The sequence below is a fragment of the Choloepus didactylus genome, chromosome 6, assembly GCF_015220235.1.
Source record: "Choloepus didactylus isolate mChoDid1 chromosome 6, mChoDid1.pri, whole genome shotgun sequence".
Lineage (NCBI taxonomy): Eukaryota > Metazoa > Chordata > Mammalia > Pilosa > Megalonychidae > Choloepus > Choloepus didactylus.
Window position 1 is genome coordinate 63,073,154 of NC_051312.1, and position 21,619 is coordinate 63,094,772.

At 43.5% G+C, this 21,619-nt stretch overlaps 1 protein-coding gene across 2 annotated transcripts in view; it reads left to right on the forward strand.

Moving 5' to 3' along the window:
• The window catches only part of SERGEF (secretion regulating guanine nucleotide exchange factor), a 278,977-nt gene that overhangs the window by 39,993 nt on the left and 217,365 nt on the right, over positions 1–21,619 (forward strand). For both annotated transcript variants that reach the window (XM_037839296.1, XM_037839295.1), the window contains exon 9: positions 8,715–8,878. In XM_037839296.1, the coding sequence (XP_037695224.1) occupies positions 8,715–8,878 (164 nt within the window). The remainder of the gene's footprint in view (positions 1–8,714; positions 8,879–21,619) is intronic.

Sequence of the window (21,619 nt, forward strand, 5' to 3'; positions counted from 1 at the left end):
AATCATTCCCTTCCTCAGCCTCAGTTTCATTTTCTCTAAAATCAAGGGATTACACTCAGCTTCGTGGCTTCACCTGCCCCCAACCCCCACTCCCCCAATTTGAGCCTCCCGCTAGCTTTTCTGCAGGATGTGATTCTTAGCTGCAGAAGCCCTGGGGTATAGTTTCTTTTCTTGCTGGGAGGGAGAGAGAAGCGAGATTATTTTTTTAATTACGCAGCTAAGATTAGGCAGCAATCTACATTTTAAAATGTTATTAATAAGAATCTAAAAGTGTGAGAAGACGCTTTGGAGTTTGCATGCGAAATGAGTTGGGAAACATCTGCAGAGGCGCAGGCCTCGATCAGGGATTTCTCTCAGGTGCCAAGTGCCCGCAAGGTGTGACAGGCAGCCTTGTGCACTGCTGGGCTCCTGGCAGGAGCAGCGCCAGAGCAGCCACCTCGGAGCAGTGGCTCACGGTCCAGCCTCCCATGGTGGCTCTTTGCAAACTGGCTTCAGAGAAAGGGTGAGAGTATGATATTATTAACACCCATATGGAGTTTACCAAGCACTTCCATGTTTATGTCTGCCTTGGTTTTCATCATAGTCCTGACAGGTAGGTAGAGCAAGTTACATTGTCCCTATATGAGTTAGCTGAGGTCTCTTAAGTATAAGTTTCTTCCTTTAAGAAAGGTGGTGTGCTCTAGAGGAAGAACCCCAGATGGGAAGTCAGGAACTGGGCGCTAGTCCTGACCTCCTCTTCCTTCCCAGCTCTGCCTGTCCCCTTTCCGTATGTTACATTTCTCTATGTCCCTTAAAGTGATTTGCCCTGGGATATGTTTTTATGTGTTTAATTGTTAATTGACTGTCTCCCCCACTAGAATGTACGCCCCATGAGGGCAGGGAGCTTTGTCTATTTTGTTCTCTGCTGTAGCCCTCAACACCTAGGATGGCACCTTGCAGGTAGTAAGTGCTCAATAATCATTTGTTGAATATTATGAACGCCTGGCTCTCAGTAGACTGTGTGACTTGAAAAAGTTATTTTCCTTGGTTTTGTTTTCTGTAAAGCAATAGAATTGGATTAGATATCCTTTGTGGTATATAAAAGCCCGTAGTAAGTGTTATGCCTCTTTTTTTTTTTCCTTTCAGCACTGAGGACACTTACCCTGGGGTCGAGCTGCTGGGTTCTGTCCTAGCTCTGCCACAGATAGCTACGTGACTCTGAGCCCGAGACCTAACCTCTCTCAATGGTTTCATTTTCTCGCCCATATTTGGAGATTATAAACACCTACTCACAGGGTGTTTCTGTGGATTAAATGGGATAATCCACGTAAAGTATTTAGGATGTAATAACTGCCTTCAAAATACTAATTATTATTATTGCCATTATAATTGTTGTTGCAACATTGCCGCTTGCTAGCTGTGTGATCCTGAACAAATCATTTAAACTCTGTGATTTGTTCCTTTATCTGTAAAATGGGGTTAACACCAGTCTTTAAGGATTGATTAAATTATAGAATTTAATGGGTTCTTAATTCAGAGTTTGAGAGTCATCTTTCAACAAATAAATTCTCCCCATTCCCTCACCTTTTTGTTCACTTTGCAAGCATCTGCTTCTTGCCATTTTAGTTGGGCAGCTCGTTTGGAAATTTTTTTCCTGTATTAACTTTTTAAAAATTCCAAACCTTTTATTCTGTGATTTTGTTCATAATATGACTTTGGAAACTTGAGAAATTTTACTAAAAAAATAACAGGATATATAGTCAAGCCCCAATTTTTACTTAAATTATTAACTATATGAGTAGTCTTTGATATTATATTGGATTTTTTCAGTCAGGGCAATGTTCAGACTAAATACTCCAAAGGTACCAATAAAATTAGATTTTACACTGCTTATTTTGACACTGAAAGTTTTTAGACATTGTTATTAAACTTTAGGTCAGGAGGATATCTTATAGATCATCTCTTCCATTCCTTTCATTTTGTGGTTGGGAAAACTGAGACCCCTGGAGGAGAAGGGACTTGTTCAAGGTCACATAGCCTGGAAGAGAAGCCGGGACCAGGACTCAGATCTTCTGAGTCTTAGGCTACAGTTTCCTTTCTTCTCCCATCCTCTACCATCTCTTCAACTCATTTGCTTCATCTCCGTTCCCCATTGCTCCTTTCCACTCTCTTTTTTTTTTTTTCCCTAGCTTTAATTAATGTGTGTCACGTGCCTCTGATGTGCCAGCACTATGCTAGCTCCTTGGATCCTTACAGAAATCTAAAATTCCCTGATGGAGCCTCCACTGCTCTTTCCTTTCTTTGATTATCACAGAGGCATTGCCCCTAAGACATTGATAGGTGGGGGGTTAGTTGAGAGGATTTGGCAAATTGGTAGAACTGTGGGTGGAGCTATAGAAATCCTAATAAGGCTGTGTTCTTCAGTTTGGAAAAACAATAGTGATAGTGGCTCACATTTACTATCATGTGCCGTACCCTTCATGCAGAAGTGACTGTCCTTACAGCAACTCTACAGAGTAGATGTTATTATCCCCATTCTGCAGATGAGGCATAGAGATGTTGAGCAATTTGGTCAAGATTATAGAGCCAGTGAGTGGTAAAACTCAGGTGAAGAGAGAGAGAGGTAGGTAGGTTGATAGGTCGAGAGATGGTCAGGTTCATGTGGTCATTTGTTCATTCAGGCAACAGATATTTATTGAGCATCTACTTGTGCTGGACATTATTCCAGTGTATAGGGATGAACAAAAACAGACACAGGCCCTACTATCATAGAGCTGATTCTCTGAGGGGAGGGGAGGGAGAAAGACATTAATCAAACAGCCCTACTAATGAGTGTACGTTTGTAAACTGAGACAAGTGCTCCCAAGGAGAAGAATGTGGTTCTTTGAAATTGTTTCACAGCAGAATCTGCTCTGGGTTGAGGGGTCAGCAGGGTTGAAGAGCGAGGAGGAGCTGACCAGGTGAATGGGGCTGGGGTAGTAGAGACAGTTGGGGTGGAGCGAACCAGTGCAGTGGCCTGGCGGGAGAGCGGCATGCACATCGGTGCATGGAAAACAGCACTGTGCGTCTGCTTCCAGCACCTGTGCTCTGAGAGCTCTCCCTTCCCTCTCTCCTGCTCCTTACATGGGAAGATTAAGCTGGGTGACTCTTGGGGAGTTAGTTCAATGCTTAACCAGTCCTTGATTATTATGCCCATCATTTTTATAAAGTTTATGTCCACGTGGCATAACGAAGGGTGAGTCACAGAAATGGGGTCCTTGCCCTTTAAGGACTTAGAATTAATAACCCCAAGAGTAACTGGTGTTGGCAAACAAACTTACAGGTGAAGAGTGGTCTCCTTTGCTTCATGTGTGTGTTTTCTGGAATGCTTCATAGCATCCTGGAATATTAGAATCTGAAGGGACTGAAGAGATCGTGTGGCTTTTTCTCTGTCTGCCCCTTGGGCTTTCTTTTTATAACATCCACCTCTGTTGGCTCACTCCGTTTTGTTATCTTCAGTGACAATCTGTTCCCTTTTTGGACAGATTCTGTTAAGAAAATAAGGATGTTCCTTATATTACATTGTTATCTTTCTCCCCATCGCCTTCAGGACCCCTTTCTCTGGAACAGGGTAGAAATTCCTCTTTCCTGAAGAGCTCAGCTGTTGCCGGAGCAGTTTTTCACCCTGCCTATAGCTTGGCATTGGCATCCACCTTTCTCACCACCTGGGCAGCCCTTTGATGGAGGTAAAGGAAGTGGGCCCCTTGCATCTTCATCCAGCCACCCTCCCGAGTCTCCTTTGTCCTCAGAGCCCCCCAGAGCTCTGCACCTAGTATTCTTTCTCCTCACTCACTCCCTGTTGAAGTATATTTGACTATTGATAAAATGTCTGCCAAAGGCTCCAGGAGAGTTAAATAATTTGGTAATGAATATAGCATTTCGTGATTCCTGTTGGTGATATCCCCTTGCCTATTTCTTTTGATGACCCCACCACCTTCCTGCTAACTATGAAATCCTGAAACCTGAGAGTGGAGTTTATCTCCTCCTGTTCCCCTTTTCCCATATCCAGTGGGATGCCAAGTCCTGCAAATTCTTACTTTTTTTTTCCCCCCACTCTAAGAAAACCTAGGCCTTGATGCCTCTTAGGCTTGTGTTATTGTGGTAGTTTCCTTCCTCTGCTCTCACTCACTAGCTCTGTGACTTTGGGTAAGTGCCTTGTTCCCTGTTTGTAAAATGGGATGGTGATGGTACCTTTCTTACAGGGTGGTTGGGGTGGTTGGGAGGCATAAACAAGGTCTCTATATAGAGAATGCCTGGCACATAGTAGGTGCACAAGAGTTAGCTATATTATTACTGGCCCTCCTCCAAACCTTTGCCAGATACACTGTCCAAAACATTCCTTTCATCAAGCACTACCCCTGCTCAAAACTCTGGAGTCTCCCCATGATCTATTTAGGAGTAATCTCTAATGTGAGTGTGCAAAACAAATTGCCAGGGTATAGAAAGGAAATCTTATGACATCTTTGATATATTTTTATCTCATTCTAAGATTTCTATTTCGAGTATGTTTTATACTGTATATTTTTGAGTGAGGGTCAGAATTATACACATGTATAATTTATAAATGCATATAATACAAGTGTATACTTTAATAAATAAATGAATATACATAGCTTGGTGGTCTGTTTAAAAATATTTTACTGATAGGGGAGTATAAGCAAAAAGGTTCAGGACCCCTGGTCTGGAAGGTGCGATCTAGACCCTGAGCCTGGCATTTCCCTGTGGCTGCTCCCCGCCTTGTAGTCCTTATTTGACTCCCACTCTGCCTCCCATGTGACCTTCACTCCCTCTCCACCCGCCCCTCCTTGCGCCTTCTGATTTCCACGCCATTGCTCATCCTCTCTCCCTGCTCTTAGAATACGCTCCCCCATTCTCCCATTTTCTTTTCTTATCCAGAAGTTCATCTTAAATAACACTTGTACCGTCTAGCCAGCCAGGACAATTCTAACTTGAAATGCCTACTCCAGCCTCCTTCAGCACTCTTTGTCTTAGGACTCCTTTAGCCCCTGCCATTTTTACTTTGCTTTGGGATTGTTTTCCATGTATACTTCTTGCCTCCCTCATTGTTCTGTGTTAATTCTCATACGGACATGCCTTTAAATTATGTTTTACTTGCTGACTTTATTTTGAGCTATTTTGTTATTTCTCCCATTTATCATTTATCTGGAGACTCTTACCCGTACTTTTTTGGATGACATTAATATATCTTTTTTTTTTTTTTAATCACAGTACTATGTAATTCTTTACTCTAAGGAAAAGATTCATTTTTTAAATTTGTGATCTGAATCGCCTAGGATTTGACAGCATACTTGAGCTTGAGGCAGATGTTTATCTATGGTGCACTAATGAACTTTTTTTTTGGTGCGTGGATTCATTTATTTTCTTTTACTCCAGGTGAATCGAAGTTGTCATCTATGTGTTAATCTTTATTTCAGTGCTTAAAGTGCTGGGTTTCTGCATGCTCTTCCAGGAAGGAATCTAGTGAGGAAAGCTTGATTTGTACACAGAGCATATCCATTTACTTGTTTTTGCCCTCCTTAAACATTGTACAGATGGCTGTTTCATCAGCCAAGTTTCACCAGTTTGTGATAGCAGCTGTGCAATCATTGGAGATACCGCTGGACTTGGGGTCAGAAGATACAGGTTTACGTCTTGATTCCACCTCTTGCTGGTTGTGTGAACTTGGCCAAGTTATATAACCTCACAAATCATTTAACCTCATCTGTAAAATAAGCTTAATAAGCTGTACTTCATCTAATCATGAGAATTAAGACCTGTGTATACGCCACGGCACCTAGACGTTAGCCCACAAATGTCTGATTAAAAGAAAAGAAAAAATAAAAGGGTCTCTTCTTTCCCCTGTGAGCCTTCTGATACAGAGTTTATTTTGGGGAGAAAGATTCCGGAGTGCCCCTGCCTGACTGACCAAACTTAGGCTGGAGACCAAAGGCTGGATGTGAGTCGGCCTGGTTTCTGAGCTTGTCTCTAATAGAATGACTATGGCCTCCCCAGGGAGGATGAGGATTAATTAGTTAATCTTCGTAAAGTGCTTTGAAGGTGAAAAGTGCTATGTAAGTGGAATGGTTGAATTGCTAAGGGAGATGTAATAGTGGTGGCACCATATCCTGGCAGTCTTGCCTGTCTTGGACATCAGTGATCAATAGCAGATCAGGTTCTAAGATGCTTTACTTGAAATGAAAGAAAGAATCCATTGTGGGATTTGTTATAACACAATGCTTTGTGGAGGCTTGCGAATAGCAAATTGCCAGTTCTTCCCAGCAGAGGAATGCTGGGGTCTTTTAAGAAGTAACAGTCTCATCCTCTGATTTCTTGGGAATTTCCTGCTAAGGCAGTCTGGTTGTAAATCCTAGCAAGCATAGGTAGAGAGACAGTTTGCCAGTTTTGGAGGCTTTGTGGGTCCTGGGCACTTGTGTCATATGAGCTTTTCTTGGTCTAAACCTGCAGAAGCAAAGGAAGTGTTGAATGGTTATCCAGTGACATGACCAGTGTGACTAACCAATGCAGAATAGTATCATGGGCTAACAGAGAAGTGGCTTAGCTGTGTGTCCTGGGGAAGGTCACCTCTCTGAGCCCTAATCTTCTCATCTGCTAAATGTGAACAGTAATATCTGCTGTATTTACTGCACATATTGAGACTCAGATAATGCATAGGACAATGCTTTATGAACTGTAAAACACCCACCATGTGTGAGGGGTGAGACTCTCAGTCTCTCCTACCTTTCCTACCTATTCTGATTGTGTGTAGCTTGACGTGTGCCTAACCCTCATATCTTCAACCCAACTCGGGGATCCTTGACAACAGGAATTGTGCTTTATCCTAGGAGGCAGCTTGGTGGCAAGGCATGGGAGTGTTGTTCCCATTGCTGCTACCAATCAGTGTGTTATTGCAGGAATTTCCCTGCCTCCCTCTGGCCCTCAGTTTTTTTATTTTTTACTTTTATTTTTTTTTATGCCTTCAGTTTTTGAAATGTGGACCATTTCAACCTCCAGCTCCAGCAGTTCAGTAATTTGTATTTACAGTGCTTTAGCAAAGTGCTTTTAGAAGACACTTGATAGATTTCTGCTGATTTGGTTTTATCTTGTAGAGAAATTTTCCATTTATTGAGCACCTACAATATACCAAATATTGTGCTGTTTTCTAGGGCCATAAAGATGAATGAGATGTGGACCCTACCTTCAAGAAGATCAGCTCACAGAATTTGGCATAGTAGTCGAGGAACATAGAGGTGGCTCACAGGAGGGTGGCTTCACCCTTTCTGGAGAGAACTGGGAGGTCAAGAAAGGTTTTATAGAAGTGATGGCACTTGAGCTGAACTCTAAAGGTTAAACTGTAGTTTATTAGGTGAATAAGGTAAGGAAGGAGCATCTATGGTAAAAGGAACAGCAAAGTCGTGAAATAGCACATCCGAATGGACCCACTCCTCGTTATCGTAATATAGCAGGTATCTGTGGGCTGCAAAGACCTTGTTCCTTCTTTGAGGAAGCCCAGAGTCAGATTCCTGTGCACTGCTTGATACCTGTGATGGTCTCCATAGCACATTGATCCTGAGAACTGTTTCCCTGCAGAGTCCTGTGTCCCTGCAATATTCTGACATTTCTCCCATGAGTCTGTGTTAGTTTTTAGCTGACACTATAAACCATATGTTGAACGTGGGGCCAGATGAAGCTTTGATACTAAACACAGAAAATATAGTAGATTTGTCTAGAATTTAATATGCATTACTTGGTGTTTTGTCTCTTAAGCAAAGTTTTTCTTTGTTAAAATAAACATGTATAAAGAATTTATACAGCACACATGGTTATGCATATTTATTGCAGAGAATCTGTTAATAATCTATGCCTCATCAGATTTTGCATTTCTGTTGAAATAACAAATGCGGCACTTGGTATAACTGAATGGGTTTGGTGAATTTTCTCTTATCTATGAGTAGAAAGACCATGTCTCTTTTTCCATGCTTCATTTTCTTCCATCATCTTTAGCACTGGCCAGCTTCCCATGTGGTGCATCTGGGGAATGAGTGCTTTCCTGGCTCCAAATGATTTTTTTTTTTCCCCATTCTCACTCCTTTCCCTCTAGCACACATAGACACTTGCCTTAGGATTGTTAGAATTGCTCCTTTGGATAAGAATGTAGGCTCCGGAAGGTGAGAACACATGGAACTGACCTTCACTTGAGCTGGGAGAAAAGCCCTGAAAGACTGTGGCATGGGTCAAGTCAGGAGCCTGGGGAACTTCGAAGGGGTTAAGGAGAGCCTTGGATTGGGGGTGGGTGGGTGAGGAGAGCCTGGGAACAAGCATCTGGGCAAAGCACAAGGAGGGTGTGGATAGGGAAGATGGTAGGTAGGCCATAAAACATGGTTGACGTTTTATCTATAGTTATATCCGTATTTGTATCTACATAAAATGCAAGTGCCTAAGCTTTCAAATCAGGCAGCTCTCTCTTTGAATCTGGCTCTGGTACTCACTCTGTACTTGTTTGATCTTGAGCAAGTAATTTAACCTCTACGTAAAAATGTGAATACTCATACTTTCTTTACAGGAAGATACAAAGGCTCCTGGTTCATCGAGTAGTTGGTGTTAAAATAAATGTTCTCAGTTTTCTATTGTAATCCATTGCCTATCCCTCAGAGTACAGTTGTGGAATGTAGCCCTGATTAAATAATATTTGCTTTTAGAAACTGGCAAGGTGTTTACCTGGGGCCGAGCAGACTATGGTCAGCTAGGGAGGAAGTCAGAGGCTCATGAAGGTTGGACACCAGAGAAACAGGATTTGTCCCTCTGCAACTGGAGACCGAACAGCATGCCTTCCTCTCTGCAGTGCCTAACGGGAGCAACCGAGGTAGGAAGGACTTAGAGACATAATGTCTCTCTTTTCCTTGTCTTTCAGTTTACTGAGGGCTTACTGCTTGCCGGGCATTTTGACAGGTTCTGTTCTTTGAGGGAATCTGAAGGGGCCCTTGGAATCAAGTTGCTCGTGGTTTAATATTGTAGATTAGGCAGTTACCTCAATAACTCTACTGGAAGGCAGACTGTGTGATAGCTTCTTTAGAGAGGTCCAAGGTACTCCAGAATCCACTTTGAAAAGGGAGAAATGAATTCAGGGCACAGGGATCAGGTTAGGCTTCAAAGAGGACATGTCTTTGAGCTGTGCCTTGGACGACGGGTCAGATGTGAGCAAGCAGTTATGAGAAAGAAGAGGACTTTTTGGTGGACACAATAGCTTGAACAGAATCACGGTGGGTAGGAAAGTGAAGAAAGTGTTTAGGGGACCACTAGTCGTTCAGTTTGGCTGGAGCATGGGATGTCTAGGGTGGATAATAATAGAGAATTTCAGAAAGATGGGCTGGAGCCTGATGAAGGGGGCCTTTAATACAGAGCTAAATATTTTGCACTTAACGTTTGTATTTCCCAGTGTGGGAAACATTGTAGTTCAGTTGCTTATTCCAAGCCCCTTTAGTTCTCTGAAATGTCTTGACTTTCTGCATTTAAGAGAAGAGTCTTAATTTCTCCAGGGTATCTGTTTCTGTTGCTGAGTTTTACTGCTGTCCTTAAAAAAAGGGAAAAGGCTTGAAGTTTGAGAAGAATAGGATGGCCACGCAGGAAATGTATCTCTGAACCCAAATTGGCTTAACGAAGGAATTCAGTCTTCATTCAGAGACGGTAAAAAAAAATTAATAAGCTAGTGAGACTTCTGTAATTAGCATCAGACTAATTACAACCCTCTCCATACCTAGAGGGCTTCCCTTCCCCAGGGGGCCTGCCTGGCCTCTTCCTTCCGGGTATGTAGGACGGTTCTCCATTTCTATTTCACATCCCAGCCCTGATCCTCTTGGGCCCTTCCTTAGTGCTGGGTTGAGTCTGTCTTGCTCTCTCTCTTTTTCTTTAATTGAAAAGGTACTAAGCAACACCACAAAGACAATTTACACATAGTAATTATCATAAAACTGTCCATAATCGTACTGTCCTTACTGCATTCCTTTTGGCACATGCATCCACATGTCTACAGAGTTGTAGCGATAATATTTGTGACATATTGTTTTCACTCTTTATTTTATCACAAATGCTTGCTTTGCTTTGTTTTTTCTTGGTTTTTAAAATGATCATTTAAAGTGGCTGTATAACGTTACATGATTTGAAGAGTCTGAGATTTTCCAAACTATTCTTTGAATGTTGGACATTTAGGTCATTTTCTTTTATGTTTATTTGTTTGTTTGTTTTTGGTTTTGGTTTGTTTTTCTGGTCATTATCAGTGAGTACCCTGTTGCACTGTTTCCTAATGAGGCAGTCTTGGGGATGAAATTACAAGGGGAAAGGCCACGAACACCTTTACAACTTTCACTATATTTCTCTAAATTTTGTTTGAAAGAAGTTGACTACCACCAGCAGTGAATGAGGGAATGAAGTATTTAAACTATTATTGTCTGCTTAGTGAGTTAAGGTGCTGAGAGCCTGGTTCAAAGTGCTTTAGACTCTTGAGCTTTTCTTGTCTGTCCCAGAATGTTTAACACTGTGGTTGAGTAGCATAGTAGAGGAGGCACAGAGGCTTCATAAATTTTTTTTTGAGTCTCTGGTCTCATTGGTAAGATAAGCATAATCATACCTACCACATAGGGTCATGGGAGAGGATTACATGCAAAGTGCTTGGCATGCAGTAGGTTCTCGGTGATTGTTGGTTCCTTTCTCTTCTTCCCCTTTGAAGCCTTTTTTTTTATTGCTGTGGTGGCCACAGAGTGCAGCACTGTGACAGATGTGGCCAGTACAAACCCGGAGCCTGACACTGATGTGACTTTTATTTAGCTTCTTAGAGGGACAACATAAGGGGATGGCTTGAGCCCTGAGCCTGTTGGCAACTTCATTTTAGTGCTCCCCTTCCTTTCTGCTCCCGTCACTGGGGTGCTCTGTATTTACTCTGTGGTCTCTCTGCAGGTTCAGATTCCAGGCTGTTTCCTGTTGGTAAATTGGGTTTGGGAATTATCTCCCAGCTGCTGATACCCGGGTCTGGCCTATCTGTAGCATCTATTTGCCTGAGGCCCAGAGAGAATCATGCAAGTGGGCAGCTATAAGCTGCTAGGAGTGGACTCGCCTTGGAAAAGATAAAGCTATCCTCAACTTGGTGCTACCCTAGCCTGGGATGCAGGGACACCTGGGGAGGGAGGACCAGACATGGACTAAGCTGATGATTCCTGACCTTCAAGGACCTGACTGTGGCCTGAAAGCTGATCATTTGCCTTCAATTCCATGTCCAAGGAATAAGCAGAATTGGAGGAGTGGGCCCTCTGGGTTGAGGTTAAAGACAGGGTGCTTGTACAGAAGGGTCCAGAGGGACAGCCAAGCAAGAGGGGAAAGCACAGGTAGGTAGAACTGGACTGTGGTTATAACCATCCCTTCCTATGAACAAAAGGAAAGAAATAGATGCAAAGTTACTCAGTGCTTATTATGGGCCAGTGTGCTAAATGCTTTACATACATTATTTCATCTTCACAATGAACCTGTGCACAGGTGTCATAATCACTGCTTTACAAATAAGGAGACTAAAGGTCAGAAAGTTTAATTCACTGGCCCTGGGATCACACAGTAGGTAAGCAATGGGCTCACGTACTTTCTTCATATAGGGAGGAAAATTAAGAATTATTTTCCCACATCTTTTTGCTTGTGTTTCCTTCCCAAGATGAAAGTCTTCTAGAAGTTTGGGAGTCAGGGTCTCTGATTCCTTGATTCTCAATTCTTTTCTTCTGAGCTGTGCCTTATCACTAGTCTGGGAGAGACTTTATCATTTGAAATGTTAGACTTGGCGGGCCTTCCTTTAATGCTTTTATGGTGGTGAAAACTGTGTTTCATGCACAATCAGTATTGCCTTAGATACTGGGCCTCCAGTAACTGCTGGAAAATTCAAGGGATAGCAGAGTGGTTGGGATTAATCCCCCCCATGCACATGTCAGGGGAGGGTATGTGTAAACAGTCTGGTTCGTTTATTCCTTGATGGCAAACATACACAACAGCTGCTTTTGTTGCGTGCCCAGCCTCCTCTGGGGTGGTACCTGCACATTTCCTGTGGAACATTGCCTCTAAACTCTGCCCAAAATGGGAAGCCTGCTTGTACCTAAGAAGTGCTTGTGTTCACTTAGTGGGTATATTGAGGGCTTCCTAAGATTCTGAAGCAGCTGGAGTTAGGCACCTAGTATGTGAGTGGAACAATTGGGAGACCTGCTTGACTGAAGGTAGACGGCCTCTGGGGGCATAAGAACGAGATTGGGAGTTAGAAGACCTGGGTTCTAGCTTTTGTTCTGCATGACTGAGTGCATTTGGGCAAGTTCCCTTTCCTCCCAGGCCCTTGATTTCCCCTTATGTTGGTTAGGGATGTTAAGACCGGATGAATCTTGATGTTCTTTGTAGATCTAAGAATCTCTTCCATCTCTGATTCTTATTTCTTGGAAATGATCACTTCTTTAATTTTGAATGACCAGCCTGCCTCCTGCCTCTGTAGTCCCTCACTTTCATAGCTAGGGTCACTTAACTCCCAGCTGTAGCTCAACTTTGGCAGACTTGGGACTGCTAACTAATCCAGAAACTCTAGACTTCATTACTTCTTCAGCTCTAACTCCTTGCCCTGGCTCTGTTCTATGGGTTCTGGCCTCTGGCCTTATTTCTTGTCTCCAAGACCTCCTGTTCCAGTTTAGGTTGCTGGGACTTAGTGTGATGCCCTTCTCTTTAGCTCCTGGGCCCCTGGGGGTGCTGATGCCTCTTAGTCCTTGGACCTCAAGGGGTACCACTGATCCTTGTTCAATCCCTGTTTTGTTTTGTTTTTTCCCAGGACCAGGGCTTAAAGTTTGGTCCTGGTTCTCATCCCTGTGTCTGGGCCCTTATTGCCTGGGGAAGACCATGGCAACACTGCCTTCCTGGTTTCTGTGCCTGCCAACCCCTCTATAGGCTCTGTGTGTGTGTCAGTCCCACCTTTTCTGCTCTCCTGGCTCTCTCTGACATTTACCTCCTTCTTGACTTCAGGCTCTTGCTCATTCTGTAGTCAATCCAGTGAACATTGGTTGATGCCTACATATGCTAGTGTTGTCCACACAGTGGTGGTGGTTGGGAGAGGTGGATACCAAGATGGAACACATGGTTTTTGCCTTCAAATAATTTCCAGGTATATAATTAAATCCTTACGCTACAGAGAAAAAAGTGCTGTTAGAGTTATGTACAAATGGCTAAGGGAGCAGTGAAAATGGAATCATTAATTCTGAAAAATCTAACAAAAAAGAAATATTTGACATGGGTTCTGAAAAATGAGTAGGAGTTTAGCAAGGATGGAAGGGTGATCTAGGCAGAGGGAACAGCATGAACTAAACCAGTGAGCCTAGATCGGCTTTTATTTCCTGATGCAGTCAGGGTGCCTGTCCGTCCCAGTGGTCAAGCCTGGTTTTACAATCTGGCTGCCTGCTTAGCCTGCCCAAATCACTGACATCCATCCTTTCTTCTGAAGGAAAATAACTTTTACATACATTATTTCACTTGATCCCAGTGTGATGCCGTGAAATACACCAGAATAGAAATGATGATCCCCATTTTATAATTGAGGGAACTGAGGCCCAGGGAGGTTAATTAGGAATTATGAGAAAATCCAAGATAAACAGCCTCATCTCCAGTGCTTCTGAGGGTCTGCTCTTGTCCTGAGTCATGTTCCCAGTTTAAATTTTGCCCCCATTTGGTTGAGGAGCACCAAATCCCAGTGAAGAGCTCAATGTACACATGCACGTGCATGCACACACATAGCCATTGGGGCAGGAGGAGAAAACATGGAAATAAACAGAAATGGAACCAGAGACTGGGTAATAGTCAAGCCCAGATGCCATTGGCCCTCATTTTGCTGCAGGACTAAAACCGTTAGCGGATCAACCTGTGCACAGGGTCTAAGTGAAATCTGTCAGAATGAGTGGGAAAGAAGCTGTTTTTAGTTTGCAGAGTCACTCACTCAGCTGTGTTAGCTGAGGTTTGAGCCTGTCCCCTACGCTTTCCACGATGTTATTTCTGAAGGAGAAATACCACTTGAATGCTTTGTGAAACCCATTAATGAACCTGGAAGTTTCCAGGGTTTCTTTGTCCTACAGCTCCCTTGGAAGGCTGCCTTTCCTGAATGACCTTCCTCCTTTCCTATATTTATGCATTTCTAATTTTAAGTTTGTGTCAAGATTGTGGGACTTTGGTGCCCTAAATAACACAGAAATCCACCACCAGCAATCAGCTGAGTCCACAGAGCTCTGACAGAATTGAACACAGCCAGAAAAAGCATTCCCAAGCAGCTTCCTGGTAAGTAATCTGCACCCTCATGGCTGTTCCTGGAGGAGCCTCTGGGCTCAGAGACCACGGGGCCCATGCAGCCCAAGCCTTCTAGATGTAGCGGGGGCAGGAGCAGTGCTCAAAATGGGGCAGCAGTGCTCACCCAAAGAGTGTTGTGCTGTAGATTAGAAAATCTAGCACATCTGTGTTTTAGCTGCTGACATAGCAGCAGAAGAAATAACAAAATCAACCTCAAAGCCGTGGACTGGATTTGTCTGTGTGACTCCTCAGAAGTGAGAAGGAGCCACCAGACAGGCCTGCCATGTTTGAGAGATAGTAAAGGATATGATACAGCAAGCACTTCTTACGACTGCTGCTTTCTTATTTACTTATGTTTGTCATCTCTCTCTTCTCACTAAAATATAAGTTCCGGGAGAGCAAGGCCCTTGTCTGTTTTGTTTAGAGCTGAGTTCCCAGGGTCTATAATAGTGCCTGGTACATTGTTGGTTCTCAGTGGATGTTTACTGATCGAATGAACAAAAAATGAAAGAAATGGTTTTGGAGATATGGGGCCCTGCTTGCATCCTCTTCTCCCTCTCCCTAGAGTCTGCATTTCTTGATCAGTGCAGGAAGAGACATTTCCAGGCTTTTAGGTGTTTGGTCATCAGATGTCCTGCAGAACTGGAGAAGAGATAGGCTCTGACCCTGTAATGTGCTCATAACAACCTTGGAGTTTCTTGCTAAGGCTGTTAATGATAAGGCTTATATTCCTTTAGCACTTCATAGTTTGCTGAGTACTTTAAAGCATGTTAACCTTCAGTTTTTCTCTTTCACTTCAAAAGATGCTTATGTGTGCCTGTGTGTCTGAGCACTATACTAGGCAGAATGGGGAGAACAGAGAAGAGTGGATCAGTTCCTTTCTTAGAAGCTTGTAAGATAAGTTCACAGAGACCATGCAGAATGTGACAAAAGGCTGTAAGAAAGAGTCCTATGATGAAAATATGTTGGTACTGTCCCTTTCCATGCCCATAATGACCTTTCCTTTCTTGCATTTTCATTACCATGGTTCTCTTGGATTCTACAGGGAGGAGGTGGTTGGGGTGGGAGGTGGTGACTGGAAAGGCTTCCTGGTTTGGAAGCCTTGACATTAAATTAGTTCTTAAGGGAGAGAATGTAAAGTAACAGGAGAATCTTGGCAGGAACTTGCATTTAAGAGGAAAATAGAGGAAGAGCAGCCAGATAGAGACTGAGTATTGACAGGAGAGGAAGAAAGCAAGCCAGGAACTGCAATGTCTCAGAATCGAGGGAGTTTCAGCTATGTCCACCCTGTGGAGAGGTCAGGGAGGCTGGGGACTGAGAGAAAGACCATTGATTTGGTGATGAGGAGGTTGTGGTAACACTTTGGGGAGCACTTTCTGTGAAAAAGTGGACACTGGAGCAGGGGCAGAGGGAATGAGTTGGGTGATGAGAAATACAGGCTGTAGGTGTGATCTAGCCTTTCTGGACAGTCACAGGGGAAAGGAGGATGACAGGAAGCTCTGTAACTTGAGAGGGGAGTTTGAGTTAGTTTTGTAAGCATGGGGAAACGAGTGTGTCAGAAAGCTGAAAGAAAGATTTAGAGAGAGAGAGTGAGAGAGATTAGAGAGAGTAAGATAAAGATGCAGGAGGGAGGGGTGATAGCTGGAGCAAGGCCCCCAGGGAGATGAGAGAGAGGGTTGAGATCACAATGAAGGTGTTGATTCTGACAAGAAGGAAGTACACCTTTTCTTTCAACACAGGAGTAAAGTAAAGGGATACATGAAGGTAGAAGTTTTGAGTGAGTGAAGGGAAGAGCTTTCATTGAACTGTGGGTATACTTTTGTCATCACATTAAATCTTGGTTTTATTTATTCATTAAAAAAATATATATTGTGTCCTACTGTGGGCCAGGCACAGTGTAAGGTGCCAAGAATACAGAAATCAAATCAAAGTTGCTGCCTAGTACTGGCAAGCCAGTCATTATGTCCATTTCTAAATCAAACTTTGAGCTCATTGAGGACAGGCACTGTCTTATTTATCTTTGTGTAATTAGCACCAGCCTTGGTGCAAAGAAGTGTGCTGAAAAAAGTGTGAGAGCATGTGTTGGATGGCTTAAATGTTCCTGGTTGGATTGAAAGCCAAATTGTCTGCTGAAGCAATGAGGTTAGTGTGGAGAGGCCAGCAGGGAGGGACTAGTTAGCCTTACTCTCTAGTGGGTCCATCCAGCACAGTCTTGTGACTGCCTGGAAATGGGAGAAGAAAGACACAGTTATTGGCTCTGATCCCTGAGCGGTGGGCAGTGCGGATGTTGGCTGCTGCCCTTGTTCTAGAGGTAAGGAAACTGAAGGTCAGAGAGAAAGCTGGCAGAACTGGGACTTGCTCCTGCTCTCATATGCCGCATTTTTCTTGTTGTAGCCCTGTACACCAAAACTTCCTCTCTGGAAAATTCTAACCAGGATGTGACCCTGGGCTCTGGCTTTGGCCATCCCTGGGTAGTAATCAGGTCTAATGGAGACCTGAAGGGCCTTTCCAGACTTGCAATCTGGATCAGAGTCTTAGAAGGAAAAGCAGCGAGGGTATGAGTAGCCTTGGAGAAGATTGGGACAAGGAAGTTAATTCATGATTGTGATAAACCATAGTGCTTGTTGGAATTGGAAGTCTCTTGATAGAATGAGCAGAGGCTTGGATGTAGAGGAGACCTGGGTTGGAATTTCTGCTCTGTCACCTATAAACCATATGACTTTTGGTCAGTCAAAATCTCTCCAAGCCTTAGTTTTCTCATCTGTAAAGTGGGGGTAATAATATCTGCTTTGCCTTTCCTACAGATACAAATTAGATACATAAGGGCTTTTATAAATTATAAAATGATGTACAAAAGGGTTTTTATTGGGTTCAAAACCTGTTAGCCACCCTACACTTCAGATACAGATTTTAAGTATGGGTCAGAGTTCTTTTGTATTAATGATCTGAAGATCTACATAAAGCTGTCCTGGATCTTGTGGTGGATACTTCTTGGAATCAGAACCAGTGAAAACGGTGGAACCCACATGCATGGTAATCCATAGACAATCTCTGTGCGGCCCTGGAGAGTGAATTCCTGTTGAGGTAGCCATCAGCGTCAAAAGCAAGGATATTTCTGGCTTGCTTTTTCTCAGCAGCAGAGGAGACTCATCAGCACTGATTAAAAGTCCCAATGACCTCATGTGTCACCACCACAAGGCAGTAGTACGACTGCCCCCAGCCTCCCCCAGGGTCACCCTGGAGCTGACCAACTGTCTTTTGTTGCATTTCACCTTGAAAACTGGGCTGTCCCAGGGTGAAAATGAATCATGCAGAGGTTTAGAAAGAAACAGAAGCCAGTGAGGGTTTAAAGGAGCCTGCAGTGGTCTGATGAGAGAAATGCTAGGTCTGTGGAAGCTGTGTGAGCTGTGCATGAATTGGGTGGCCGGGGAACTAAAACTACCACCATCTCCACCGCTGTGGGGATCTAGCTTGGATCCCCGTTATCAATTCCCTAATTATAGTGGTGGCTGCTTGGCTGGTAATTCCTTGTCTCTAATTTGGCCTCCACTCTGGCTGGCCTCCACCTGGGTGCCAAAGTGATCTTTCTAAAATATAAGTCTTATCATGTTATGCCAGTACTTTTGAGTGGTTTCCCATCTAGGATTAGGTCCAAAATCTCTGGTTTGGCATAAGAGGCTCTTCTTGATCTGACCCCTGTTGAAATATCCAGTCTCACCTTCTACTGGTCTCTTCCTTGTATCATAAATTTTATCTATACAGAACCAATGAAAGCATCATTGGTACTTCTGGGTCTTTGAACATGCTGGTCCTTCTGCATGGAATACCCCTCCTATTATCTTTGGCTGCCTAAACAACTACTACCCGATTCCTAGTGGGGGACAAGGCAGTGTCTTGTATTCATCTTCATATTCCCACCCAGCCTGACAAGCATGCCTCATTTTCCCTTCTTTATTGCATCTTTTTTTTGCTTGGTGCCATTTCCCATCCTCCTTGACCCTGTTGAGCTATTGTCCCTGAAAGTCTTTTCATCACTTTACCCCTTTCATCCTTGAGCTGTCTTGAGATTCTGGGGCTGGAATTTGCTTGGCTGCTGGAGGCATGGTTCATTGGCTGTGATGAAGGCCTCTCTTGTGCCTTTTCTAAACACCTTCTCCCTTCCACATTGGCCCCATCCAGAGAGCTGGTCTTCCTTGCCAATTTCACTTGCACAAGGGCCTACCCTGAGTGGGCCTGGATTTTGCCCATCCCATTGCTTGGGGATTGGACTCTGTCTCCTGGACCCTTGGTCACTCTTTGATACCTTGTTCTGAATGGCTGATCCTCCAGGATAATGCTTTCTACTTGATTCTTAGAGTTGCTGCTGCTTGGAGCTTCCTACTTGGAGGCCTTTCTGTCATTGGGGCCTCTATAATGCTGACAATGACCTGAATTTGTACCTCTCTTTGCCAGCCCCCTTTGGGACCTTTCTGTTTGATGGCTGTCTTAAGAGCCAGCCCTGTAGCCACTCCTTTTCCCTGGAGATTATTCCCATCTGGTTCCAGCCTCTTATTTACCTGCAATGTCCTTAGCCACTGAGGTCTTAGCCTAGTTGGCCCCCCTTGAGGTAGATGGGGAAAACATCACCTTTTTTCCTTCTAAAACCAGGCCATTCCTTGGGGATGCAGCTATCAGAACCAAAAGACCCAGGCCAGTTGGTAGAGGGGCCACTGAATTATGACTAGAAGAAAGAGTTGAGTCTTGTATGATTATATAATTCCTTTCACGATGCTGTAGTTCTCTTTGTGGGGACATGCTGAGTGGTGATGGCCACCTCCTGTACCTGCAGATTCCCTCTTGGAAGAGAGCTATTTTGTGTGTGTGTGTGTGAGATGCCTGACATCATTCAAGTTTGGGAGAGACTGGCTGTGGATAACAGAAATGGAAGGAAACAGAGATATCTTTACAAAAAGATGAGCAGCTACAACAGTCATGAAGCCTCTGGCTTTTCAGAGGGGCCAGGAGTATGAGAAGAAAGCAAAGCAAGAGGCAGAATGGGGGTCCACTTTCTCCCATGGGGATCTTCCCATCTGCCACTTTAGGCTGGCTGGGGAAGAATGCTCACGGCTGTGTGATTATAGCTGGATTATAGCTGGAACTCCCAGAATTGAGTGAGGAAAGTTCCTTGCTCCAGAAATTTAATTTAGTCATTCTTGAGTATCTTTACTGTGGTTTTATTTCCTTGTAGTCCCTTCTGAGTAAGATTTCTTATTAATCACCTGGAGCATGCACAGCATTTGAGGATAGGGTCTGTATGAGGGAGTGAAAAATAGGGGAAAGACTTTAAACAATCAAACCACTTTGTGTTGTGGATTGATCCTTGGACAAGCTGCCTTACTTCTCTGAGTCTCAGGTTTTACATCTGTCAAATAGTTATAATAATATTTATTAAGCCTTCCTCTTCAACTTGTCAAAATGATGTCACCAATGTGAAAGCATTTTATAAACTATGAAGCAATAAACAAATGGAAGTTTTGTTAGTAGATTTCTTGGTCATATCCAACCTTCTGTGGGCTTTCAGGAAACTTTAATTTCTTGTAGCTCTTTGAAAATCAGTTATCATCAAGCTGGAGTTTGATATGAATCATATCCACAAATCTTGTGTTCCTCTTTTTTCATCAGTACTTTTTGAGTACATAAGGAGCTGTGGACTTGGAAGGTGACAACTGGGAGGATACAGTGTCCTAAAGCTTTCTAAATGGAATATGATTGATGGTTTAAATCCCCTGCAGGTAAGAGCTGATTTCTTGTGAGCAGAGAGATATAAAGGCAGTGTCAGGGAAAAAAGTTGTCAGCCAGATCTCTTGTTTCTTTGGGAGAGCTTCTTAGAGAAGATGAAATTTGGAGGCTGGAGGAGACTGAGTTTGTTGGGTGAGAAGATCAAGTCTCTTTTGCCTCCTGCAAGAATTAAGGGAAGAGACTTGGTGGATTTTTTTAGAAATAATGGTAATGATAACTGCCATTTTTTGAACATGACTATGTACCATGTATTGTTCTAAGCACTACATAGACATTGCTTTTAATTCTTACCACATCCCTACGAAGCAGTATATTACTTTATCTCCATTTTACAGATGAGGAAATCAAGGCTTGGGGAAGTAACTTGTCTAAGGACACAATTAGGAGCTGTGTTAGCTAGGAGCAGAGCTAACACAGTAGCAGTATTGTGGACTGGAGAATGTACAGGTGACTGGATGGTGGTTTTATGGGTTGGAGGGCAAGGAGGTGGCTGTGAAATGGTGCTCACTCCACCCCCACCCCTTAGACCCAGATGGTGCCAGAAGAGATGGAACGGGTGACAGCTCATCCTTCCCTCCCTGGTGCCTGGGGGCAGACTAGGAGAAATGAGCAGAGCCTCCTGAGAGGTTTTCCTTCCTCAGAAACTACCATGTGAAAGCTAGGACAGTAAAGAATGCTTTTGAAGAATTGAGAAAAGGTATTTTAATTCCTCATGGTGCTTTCTTGGGCTTCTGCCCTGTTTCCATTTGCATTGGCAGCAAGGATGAGTTCTGGAGTACCTCAACCCTGGCTGCCTTACCTGCAAATCCAAATTGTATCATCTTACAGGGCTCAAATTAGAGCTTACCCAGATGAATCTTTTGTGGACAACTCTAATTGCGATTTCAAGAATAAACTGTGTGAGGCTAGGTCTTAATTGTTGATTGTTTCTCCATCTTCAGTGCGTTGCATCGAAAGAATGGTCGGGATGTGTTATTGAATTGAATGGAAATCTCTCATTTAGAGTTTGAATCACCTATTAGTATATGGTTGTTAACATCTGATTATTTCATGTGTGGTTGTCTTTCAGAGGAAGTGGCCAATATTTATCTGATTTTTTTGAGTCTCATACCCCATTGGGCAGGGAGTGAGGGGCTAGGTCACCCTACAGCCACTTGGAGAAGTTGTGAGGGCTTGAAACAGGCTCGGAGATGTCTGCCATGGGGCAGCTGTGATGGTTGCTAACTGAGTTGTGATATATTCATCCTTGAGAGAGAAGCATAAAAACAGAACGCTGCTTCTTCCAGTTGTTTCAGCATGAGAGTCATAGAAATACAAGCATTTTTCTCAGTCTGCATTGCTTCATTCCTCAGGCACCTATTTAAGGGTAAGAGCACAGAGGGCACAAATAGTACATTTCCCTTTGCACTCCTCAAGGTGAAATTTCTGCTGGTACATGAGGACTTGGGGGAGCAGATCCGTAGTTACTGCTGTAAACTGCATTTCTCATTGT